General features: G+C 42.0%; 1 protein-coding gene across 3 annotated transcripts; it reads left to right on the top strand.

The window, feature by feature from the left end:
- Positions 1 to 214: 214 nt before the first annotated feature.
- On the top strand, positions 215 to 11,191 carry LOC135623504 (zinc finger CCCH domain-containing protein 63-like). Of its 3 annotated transcripts, none has more exons than XM_065126553.1 (7): positions 216 to 701; positions 912 to 1,078; positions 1,277 to 1,330; positions 8,813 to 8,929; positions 9,077 to 9,388; positions 10,205 to 10,447; positions 10,554 to 11,191. In XM_065126553.1, exons 1-7 carry the CDS (start codon positions 635 to 637, stop codon positions 10,869 to 10,871), a joined length of 1,278 nt encoding a protein of 425 aa, XP_064982625.1. In that variant the 5' UTR covers positions 216 to 634; the 3' UTR covers positions 10,872 to 11,191. The 3 variants fall into 3 exon arrangements, with proteins under 3 accessions (XP_064982626.1, XP_064982625.1, XP_064982624.1); XM_065126552.1 differs by having other exon boundaries at positions 217 to 701; positions 10,548 to 11,191; XM_065126554.1 differs by lacking the exon at positions 912 to 1,078 and having other exon boundaries at positions 215 to 701; positions 10,548 to 11,191.
- The last annotated feature ends 37 nt before the right edge of the window (positions 11,192 to 11,228 follow it).

The raw sequence follows: 11,228 nt of genomic DNA, 5'->3' as shown, positions 1-11,228 counted from the left end.
GATGGGACCCACCTGTTCCTCTGATCGCAAAGCAGGCTTGAGGAGACGGGTGTTAACTTGCTTAATACCATGGAATTAACAGGAACATTGGCTAACGGTTCTAACTAAACTTACCCGCGAAGAAATAACAATACGGACAAATAATAATTAACTATAATATAAGATAATATAATGAAAGGGGAATAAATACCTCGTCCTACTTGCTTCGATCGTCTCCTCCTCGTGTTGCATTGCGGTAAAGAATGAACAGAACAAAATAAAGGGTAGAGAGAGAGAGAGAGAGAGAGAGAGAGAGGAGGAGGAGGAGAAGGGGGAGGAGGAAGAGGCCGAGAGAGCGATCGCTCGATCGATCCACCGAGATCCAAGAGCTTGTCGGAAAGCCGATCTTCTCAGCTTCTCCGCTTGCTGTTTAGGGGGGCTGGATCGAAGCCGATCATCCGATGGATATGGTTGGTGCCTGCGACTGATCCCGAATGCTGGAGGCCCGAATCGCTCGGTGAATCGTGCTGATCGCCGATCGGAGGTGTAGGGGGCGGTGATCGATTCGGTGATTTGAGGAGACGTTTCGATTCTGGTCGGATTTGGTTGGTGTGTTGCGGGAGAGTTTGGGTTTCTGGTAGAGTTTTTGGTTCCGATGATGCCCGATACCCGGCACAATGCTGTTTCCAGTTCCTCCAATGCGTTGCCCCACAAACTTGAAGGTTGTTTCGGTTTCTGTTCGATCACCTTTTTATCGTTCCTTCTTCCTTTGGCAGTGTTTGATGCTTCTTTTAGCTTGATACGTAGAATTTGCTTCCGCTTTCCTCGGGTAGAACAGGCTAAGAACTGATCTCGATACACCTTTTATGGGCTTATAATGGGGGAAATTAGTAGAGATGAGATTAAATGGTTTTGGGGCTTCTTGATGGCAGAAGCTATGTGGCAGTTAAAGATTGAGGACGGCCGAGAGGCAGCTGACGGGCAGCTGAACCCATATCCTGATCGGCCCGGCGAACCAGACTGCCTTCACTATTTGAGGACCGGGAAATGTGGTTTTGGAAGCAAGTGCAAATATAATCATCCTGCTCTAGGTGTGCAGGTGAGAGCTATGGGATGCAATATATTTCAATAGGTTTGCTTCATGTCTTGTCAACTTGAGATTTATTATTATTATTATTGTGGCAACAACTTGGGCGACCTTGGAATGGACCACTGCTTGCCATTGTTCTTTTCTTTAAGAAGGGATCTTTTTTCATTGGATGATGCTGATTCATGTGTTATTAATTGGTGGGTGCAGAACACTCAGTTTAGTGGGGAACTCCCACAAAGAGATGGCCAACCTGATTGCCAGGTAATGTCTGCACCAAACAGCTAATTGATTTCGCCAATTTTAATGTGGTATTTGGTTTTACCGAATTCTTCTTTTAGTTCATCAGTTGCTTTTTCTCATTTGTGTGTGGACTATGATGATGGATTTCATATTTAAATTCAACTAGAAAACGGTGAAGTTGAGGCTGTTAGCAGCCAAAGTGGAAGCTTCATTATAGCACAATAGACCTTGAGGCTTTTAGCAGCCTTCGGTATATAAGACAATAAGTCTGTCAAGGTTAGATGTAAGCTTTAAGTGGAGAAAATAAAGATATTGTCTGTTACCAAAATGAAAGAAGGAAGAAACATAATGCATGCCCTGAATCAATGGCCAGCCTGACACTTCGGCACTGAAGATTTCATCACCAAAAGAATTCTGGATATAATGCTTTGTCACATCAAGTGAAGAATAAGCATAAAAAATCCGATCTAGTAGCCACTATTCACCCCTACAAACACTTCATTTTACTTCAGAAGTTTATAATGGATTTTATGAGTCATTCGTCTTAGATGTACTTGTTGAATGTTTGAACTAGTTAACGATTAAAGATATCATGGTACGAAGCAACCTTGCGATGGGTCTAGCTATGGTTTATGAGGCAACAAAATATGAAAATTTTGGACGATATAGCATTGTTTTAATACATAGTTCATTTCATATTGACTGGGAATTCATATTATCAAGACAGAATATGGAGTTGGTGAACATAGACAATAGTTAAATTCTTAGTTCTCTCTCTCTCTCTCTCTCTCTCTCTCTCTCTCTCTGGGTAAGATCTTATCCAAGAACCATTTGGAGCATGATTGCTGGTCATCCATGTTTATCAATGCATGACTTGTATATTGAAGCATACTCGAGACTCCTAATCTGATTTATGTATACTTTCAGTCTACCTGATTTCCCAAGCCTAATAAGCAACATTTTAATCTATGCAATAATTTCAGGAGAATCAACTAAATGTCTTTTGGCATCTCTACCTAGTTTGATTTGTAATAAATGGTTCAACCGGTACGTGGCACTTGTATGGATCTGTTCTAACTTACTATTTAGTTGAAATAGAAACTCTTTTTATACACCAAGTCAATGCAAGACAATTAGCAATTTGCTTGCTGCAATTACCTCTTTGGCATCAAGATTCCTCATAGTCAATGTTTCATTATCCTGAAGTTCATCCACAAATAATATCAAATCAAAAACTTTTTTTTAATAAAATGAAATGATTACATGTCAAATACTTGCCTATTAAATGGAACCTATGCAGATAAAAGTAATGTTTGCCTATTAAATCATAATTTTTTCATTCTATCTGACATACATCATCGAATGTTCGAAAGCTTCTTATCCACCCTAATAATGCATATCATGTATCTCTCTTGTCATGGATAAACTTCTAAACAGGATGTTTGATGTACTGTTTATGTATATCCATGTCTTTTTGTATGTTCATGCTTTGCACCGCATGTAGAGGGACAGTCGAAGGCTTAATAGTCCCATTTTAGTTGGGTTTAATGGCCGTTTTAGGCTTGTAAATAAAGGTTGTATCATGTGGACACTTGTGAGAGATTTTCAGTTTGTAATGAACCATTTTGACCCTTTGTTGTGCAACTGTTCAGAGCTTGTAAAGTCTGTTTGTAATTTGCATTGTCTATGATGTGTTTTCGAAAATGTTTGCTTGTGGATCCCGAGTGAGGCATTTTCTCTAACCCGTTTTCTCTTTTATGGGTCCTAAGGGACCATTGGAGGCTTCGGGGAGACTAACATTTGCGAACGGACACGCAAGGGTGTCATACGACTTAGGCAAATCCAGCTAAGTCCGTGACAAATGGTATCAGAGCGGGACAAGCACTCATAAAAACACTTAGCATGCAAACGTGGGGGACCTAGCGGGGCTAAGTTGAGGGCAGTCAGCACACGCGCGATCGTTTGGGGGAAAACGAGCATGGAGATATAGGGAAAAGGAGTCACTCGGAGGAGCGGGTATTTGAGATTGGCATTTAGAGGAATGGACAACCCTTCGCGCAAGAGGCACCACGAGAACAGTCAAGCTTAAAAGAATGCGAAGCGCACAAAGGTTGGGATGGTTGAGTTTGAGCTACGGCTCAATGTTGACAACTATACTTGATGGTGCTCAAGGCAAGCGAGACGCTTAGTAAAGGATGAGACCATGCAAGGTGGAATGAGTTGCTCAGCGACCGAAAGAGTTGTGCAAAACTCACAGAGGTGAGGGGAATTGCTAACTCAAAGAATTCGATACTCATGCATGGGCTTGTATGTGGACGATGGAATGTTCGCGGCCATCCTAAGGCGACCGAAACTCGGCGCCATGGAGCATTGAAACTTTCTCTTCGGCATGTGAAGGATACGTTCGTAGGAGGCTAAAGTGTGCAACGAGTTCAGTATGTTGCTAGGCCTTGAGTGGTGCAGCGGGGGCTATATTAACGTGGAGTCGCAATCTAGCAAGTGCGTTTGTAGGAGGCAGAACAATGCACAGATTGTTCAACAAATCAGAGTAGTCCAAGGGGATGTGGTCTCCGAAACAAAGAGAGATGTTGCTTCAACGGGATAGTTATCCAGGAGGGATAAGTCCCGACTCTTTAGAGGAAGAATCATGTGGGACGGACCGCACATGTTGATGAGGAGTACCTCAACAAACAACAACTCCACGAAGCTCAATGGACCGAGCAAGCGACGAGGAGTCGTCGCATGATCTCGCTTGAGAGAATGTATTAGTGGATGCATTGCGAGATTAAGTGGGGGAGCGACCTAAAGCAACACAAATGAAGGCACACTTGGAGTCGATATGGAGATTGGACTCAATAGAGGGCTGACCCGTGGAATGGTGAGCGCGAGGGCCACCATCAACTCAATGCAAAAACGATGAGCAGAGCAACCTGGGTGTAACTTGGCGAAGTACCCAAGCCGCATGAAGGGAACCAGCATAGAAGAGGGAACATAGAGCGGAGGCACAGTGCTTTCCTTGGATAGAGATCAAGGACATGAACTCTTGCAGAGGCAAGAGCAGGATCATGTTGTTCCATGGGTCCTTCATTCTGACGGAGCGGACTCATCTTGCATAGTACCAAAGACGAAGGGAGCTTCTAGACACATGCACCTTATCTCAGAGAAGCATTTGATGGAGGAACTAAGGCGACTCAACTTACGGAGGTGAAGTTGGATTCAGAAGGCCTTGGCACGAGGCAAGAGGACGCGGAGGCAGGTACTCTTGAAGAATATGCCACAGTGTTGCTAATCAAGTTGCTAAGTAGGAAGCGGTGTGTAGCGAAGATTGTGCTAGTAGGGGCAGAGGCCCAGGATCCAAACAATGGTGCACCATTTTCAGCGAAGTCGGTGGACTTCGAGAGCTACTAGGCGATGGACTATCCTAAAGCAGTGCTTCATTTAGGTGTGACCCAAGAGTGGATGGATGAAGGTCAATTGCCAAAGGAACGAACAAAATCGAAGGTGGAAGAGATCCTACGATGTATTGGCAGAAGCCACACATGGAGAGATCACAATTCGAATTCATCCCACGAGGATCAGAATGCAATAGAGATGTCACCAGGAGGCAGCATGGTGCAGCGGATCGTGGTGGAACAGTTCGTGACAATGCGATACCCATGACATAGTCCCGTGAGGGACTAGATCATACGAAGGTATGATCGGGAGCTACTGGAAGCTCCACTTCAGTGAACAACACGACGACAAGAAGGACTATGGATTCAAGGAGTAAAGGTCATGGTACCGCAGAGGCAAGTCTTCCGTGCATGCATCGAATTTTACATCGGATGAAAGCCTTGGTCATTAGTATATGGGGGCTGTGTTCCACCAAGGAAAAAGTTTGAATGCACTTTCCATCGACCAAAGGGAGCTGCTTGGAGAACACAGAGGTGTTGAAGTAGGGGGTCGAAAGGGGCGAGGAAGTGACGGCGAGTCCAGAGGGTCTTAGCTACCCAAAATCAAGCATCAGTTAGAATGGAGGTGGACTCGGAGGAGTGTCACAGAGACATATCTACTGATCGTGAAGAAAATGGATGCAGATGCGAGGCGACGGATAGTAGGGCCATGGGCATGGCAGCACCATGGTACCGTAGAGGCGGGACTTCCATGAAAGTCATTGATCCCTTACTATCATGGAGGGAGAGCGCTTGGCTGTGAAAGGGGCCGAGGAGGTGGAGCATGCAGAGGCAAACTCCAAGTACCAAGACAATGCTGAAGGGTAGAGGCCAAGGAATTTCGTAAGACCGGTGTCAATGAGTTTCTCATCAAGATAGTCGAAAGTGAAGGACTTCGGGTCATGCAAGAGTGCACGACCAAGGAATGAAGCAGGCAGTATGCGGTGTTGTACCTTCGCTACTCAGGGGAGTAGGCGACAGGGTTGATGGAGAAGACGGTATAATCCCAGAGGCGACCACATCTATTAGTGAATTACTCCAAGTTGGGGTGAAAACTTCCTGCATTCCAGAAGTTCGATAGCATTGAGAAGGTGAATCATAGTAGCTAACTCAACACAAGGAGTGCAAACACTTCAAGTGCTTCAGAAGTATGAGCAAAGAGCGGGCGAAGGCTAGTAACCAGCTCGATGCATGGAGTACAATCTCAAGGAGGCGGGTGAAGTAACCTTTGCCTTCTCAACCCTTAAGAGAATGGGCGAAATCGAGTACCCCAATTCTCTTATCTATCCAGTAGAGGAGCTCTGCACAAGTTCAAAGACCCTTCGAAGATAATAGAAGACAATAGTTGTCAAATCCTCACCAATGGTGATTAGTGCTACTGAGAGTAGATTATCCGCTTCATTTTCCAACGAAATGCCAATCGAAAGCGGAAGTGATGCGAACCTACTTGGATGTGACAACTAAGTGAAAGAAGAGACAATGAGCAAATTTTGTGGAGGAATGACCCAAAACTTCATAAGTTTGCGAGATGATGCTCGTTAAAGCTCCAACAAGCATCCACCCAATTCAAGCAACATGAGGCATTTGAGAAATTGACGCATAGTAAGGATGGTCTTTTCCTTCATCTGGAGGAACCGTAGGAACCAACAGGGATCAACACAACTCAACCAACCCCACACTAGAGTCAGAGTCATTGGCGAGTTGAAGCAGCATGGCGGATCAAAGGTTCGACTACTCAAAAATAGCAGCAGAGAGCAATTGGGAGCCAGGAGGCGCATTGCAGCTGGAGCAGAAGATTGAAGACTTAGCAAAGGCAAGGAGTTGCAGTGTCGGCAAAGGCTTCGACGAGGACGTCGAAGGAATAAGTGGGGGAGAATGTCACGGACAAACTTCTAAACAGGATGTTTGATGTAATGCTTATGTATGTACATGTCTTTTGGTATGTTCATACTTTGCACCGCATGTAGAGGGACGGTCGAAGGCTTAATAGTCCTATTTTAGTTGGGTTTGGTAGCCGCTTTAGGCTTGTAAATAAAGGTTGTGTCATGTGGACACTTGTGAGAGATTTTCGATCTGTAATGAATCATTTTGACCCTTTGTTGTGCAATTATTCAGAGCTTGTAAAGTCTGTTTGTAATTTGCATTGTCTATAAAATGTTTTCGGAAATGTTGGCTTGTGGATCCCGAGTGAGGCATTTTCTCTAACCCGTTTTCTCTTTTGTGGGTCCTAAGGGACCATGGGAGGCTGACCTTTGCGGATGGACACTCAAGAGTACCGCACGACTTAGGCAAATCCAACTAAGTCAGTGATACTCTGTTGGTTTTCATGCTGTCATGATGTTGGATAAGATTAGGAAAGTATCTAGGATCTAGGATCATGATAAGAAACACTAATCCTTCCACTATATTTACTTTATCTAAATTTCTTCTCCCGACAGGAGTTGATATATGCAACATGCCTGCAATTTTTTCTATTTTTTAGAAATCTATTTATGCCCTTTCTCGAACCTTGAAGTGTTGAACTGATTCCCTATTCCAATAATTATTCTCCATTTGCTAGGTTTGCTAAAGATGATTTATTTTCACTACTTGTGAGAAATACTGAAGATGTTTTATCTTTAAAGTATCATTTAAAATAATTGACAATTAGGGCATATTTGAAACGCTTGCAATCATTTTCAATCCTTGCCATACTGAGGGATGTTTCAACATATCCTTCTACACATTCTTGGTTTGAGCCAACCTGCAAAGTTCTTATATGCCATATCATGTTGGAACATTATACCCACAGCACACGCTTGCAAAAACAGAATTCGCACTTGGATCCGTTGTCTAAACTGCCGAGTGCCAGGTAAACTTGCCTTTCAATAGCGCTGAAATGCTGACTACATATTAGAATGATTCAGTCCAAAGGATCAAATAGACAGATTTGATCCAAGATATCAATTGTAAATTTTTCATACTTATCTATAGTTTTTAGGGTTTGTTTCACTGCCTTGTGCATCTCATATTTGAGCAAGTGACCAGAGAAGACAAGATCAGAAAAGACGACAAGTGACCAATGGATCATCTGACAGTTATGTTGTTTTTTGTTTTATGAGCTGTTCATTGAGTTCTTGTCAAATGTTTTTTCGTTTCTTTTTTTTTTCGAGGTGGTTGGTGAGTGGTCATGCATGAACATGTACCGTTCAGTCATTTGTTGGAATTGGGATGCCAACACCACTTTAATCCCTGATTTGAACTATCACCATTTTCTGATGTCAAGTGCCTATATATCAAGTTGATATTATCAGATTTAGACACCAATTCTTCCATTCATCAACAATGATCATTTCATTGCGATAGCATTTCTTAAGACTTGCTACAATCTTTCTCTTATTTCTCTTTGTTCCATGGGTACTACAGGATCACTCGGTTTCTTAAAGTGAAATGGTGCTTCTGTGAGTAGTTGATCCATGAACATGAACCTAATAGGTTCTAACATGTTCTAGGGCATCTCTGGATAAAAATCATGCAAGATGGGACTAAAAAATCTAGAAATTTGTGCTTTCTTGTATCTGTGACTGGTAAGTAGGACGTTTCCCGAAATCAACAAGGAAACATTGTGACATCAATAATATTTTGAAACATAAAGTGGATATTGTGTATCTGTGCAACCTCTAAGGATACCATCACAAAGTTTTATCCACTCAATATTGGAGTTTCCGCCATTGAATAATAATAGCTGGCTTTGTCATGTGATGTGATGTACAGTTATCGGGCATTTAAATTTGACTGATATTCGTTGGTAACCAGATTGTTTATATACATGTTGATAAGTGCAACCAGGCAAATAACTACACAGTAACACAGATATGAGTTTCTACTATAGTTTATTGCTTCGAGACATGAATCTCCTGTTCCTATTGGACAGCTTTTGTTTTCGGTCATTAGATATTGAAGGAAATCAGCATGTCTGCTGATGTCAGTTGGCTTAAGCTAGATATACTGGCCTTCTTACTGTGTTGAATCTGTTGAACTGCCTTTTATAATTGGCTATAATATCTGGTTAATGTCTCAACTATTCTTGCAGTTTTTCCTGAAAACAGGAAGTTGCAAATATGGAATAACATGTAAATATCATCATCCACGCGACAAACATGAGATACATATGGTTCAGCTGAATGTTCTTGGTCTACCTATCCGAAAGGTCTCGACTGCTACTTGGCCCCTTTATATGGTTCAAACTTTCATATGCTTGTCAATTTCCATCACCTTCTCTTCTCTATTTCATGATTTATATCCGATAGCTAACTAATGAAATTTCGGTGCACTGTTCATTGGATCTGGTTTCCAGGATGAAAAGCCATGTGCCTACTACATGAAAACAGGGTCATGTAAATACGGAGTCGCCTGCAAGTTCAATCATCCCCAGCCTGCCTCCCGTGGATCTTCATTCCCTGTCACAGGATCCTCAGTCTATGATTATTCAGGTTATATGGCACCTACATCAGGGCCACATGTAAGTGGTGGGATTTCTCAATGGCATTTATCAAGAATTCCTTATATGTCTAATCCAACTACGCAAGGTCTCCCAGCTTATGTACCTCTTGTTCTCCCACCCTCCCAAGGGTCTATACCTGTGCCACAGGGTTGGATCTCATACATGGTTAGTAGCTATATATTTAAAAAAAATGTGAGATTCTGTAAGTCAGTTAAATGTTGGATAAATCATGTCTATTTTAGATTATTGTTTGGTATTTTACATAATGCCTTTTCTTCTTGCTCAATGTTTGTGATACATTTGCATGTTTCATATTAGTTCATGATGTACCACAACTCGTCACATAAACTTCCTCTCTTTTCTGATATTTGTGAAGCATTTTTAGTTTCAGAAATTATTATTTTTTGTTTACTGAGTTCAATATTCAGACACTTTAGTTTCTTTTTTCCAGCACCTTCATCATGCATTTGCAGATGTGTTGCATCCTTTAGTTTTTGCTCTTTTATGTATATGTAACTTTATGCTAATCTTTGTCCAGTTTTACAACCATCTTTGACAAATCAATCAAAGAACGGTACAGGACCGTGTCAGTTGAAGCTTCTTATTGTTTCAGTCAATCACTTTGACCTTCTATGTAGAAGGCATTATTTTCACTACAAGCATGTATAAATTGGTATGTTGCGTTTAGCATTCTAAAGCTATTAAGACCAACACGAGTTTTTATGGCCTTTGGGTACTGGCTAATATGAATGACTCATAGAATAATACATGGTTAATATGCAGCTTTATTCTCTTCTACCATGATCGGGAATCACTCTTTAATTGTTTACTTCCTAGAAAAGGCTTATTTCTAAATTGTAATCATGTTATAATTTGGTAAGCCAATCGCCTATGTTTGTCTTGTTTATGCAGTGGCCGGCATAATTTGTAGTTGATTTATATTCTGTGGACACCTAAAAGCAAGTTTTTAATGCATGCCAGGGCAGCACAAACCAGATCTCTTCTACCGATATGCCTGCGCCAGGTCTGACAGCCAAACATCAGGAACAACCAGGTCCAGGTGTGCCACTAAGTTTGCCCGACAGGCCTGACCAACCAGAATGCCAGTATTACATGAAAACTGGGAACTGCAAGTATGGAAGCTCTTGCAAGTACCATCACCCAAAAGAGAGGAACCGACCAGCCATGGCCACCATCGGACCCCTAGGGCTTCCTCTAAGACCAGTAAATTTGATCCTTACTCTTCTTTCCATCTATTATTTTCTCAGTTTTGCTATCTAACTCAATTCTTGGTGTCCCATGTATTCATGGCTTGCTCACAAAGGGTCAGCCTGTATGCACCTTCTATGCTGCATATGGAAGCTGCAATTATGGCACAGCTTGCAAATTTGATCATCCATTGGTGGGATACTACGGTTATAGTCTGCCTCCATTCACTTATCCGGGTCAGCCTGCACTCTTTCCCAACCAACGGAGTTTACAAGTTATATGGACATCAGCTGGGAATTCATCTTCCAAGTCATCAAATTTGCCTGATCAGCTGGCAATTTCTGAGAAAGGTGGTGCACAGCAGAATCCTCAAACTCATGAGCATGGAAACCCTACCAAGAATACATTGAATAATGAATCCCATTCAGAGTCTCCATGAGATAAAGTCGATATTCACTAACCCTCTTTTTGATCCATTCCTGACCATCCTTTCAAAGATGAAGATTTTGCATCTCTGCCTCCTATATCACCTTTTTTTCTTTTGCCTGCCTGCTCGACTAAAGATCTATATGGTAGGTGATGATGGGAGCTGTGGTCTTTTGTGATGAATGACTAGCAGGTGATGTAAGTTACAATTTTTGTTCCACAGATTTATAATCAAACTTGTTGAAGGATGAGAACAATTTTGTGTTTCCATTTTCCACTATGTAAAGCTGGTTTATCAGAATAATGATGCTGAACTGGACTCCACTGTTTTTATAGTGTCATCTGTTTCTACAATGAGCCACATGCACGT

Source organism: Musa acuminata, chromosome BXJ2-9 (assembly GCF_036884655.1).
Source record: "Musa acuminata AAA Group cultivar baxijiao chromosome BXJ2-9, Cavendish_Baxijiao_AAA, whole genome shotgun sequence".
NCBI lineage: Eukaryota > Viridiplantae > Streptophyta > Magnoliopsida > Zingiberales > Musaceae > Musa > Musa acuminata.
Note: the sequence above shows the minus strand (reverse complement) of the source record. Positions and strands in the feature narration are given on the sequence as shown.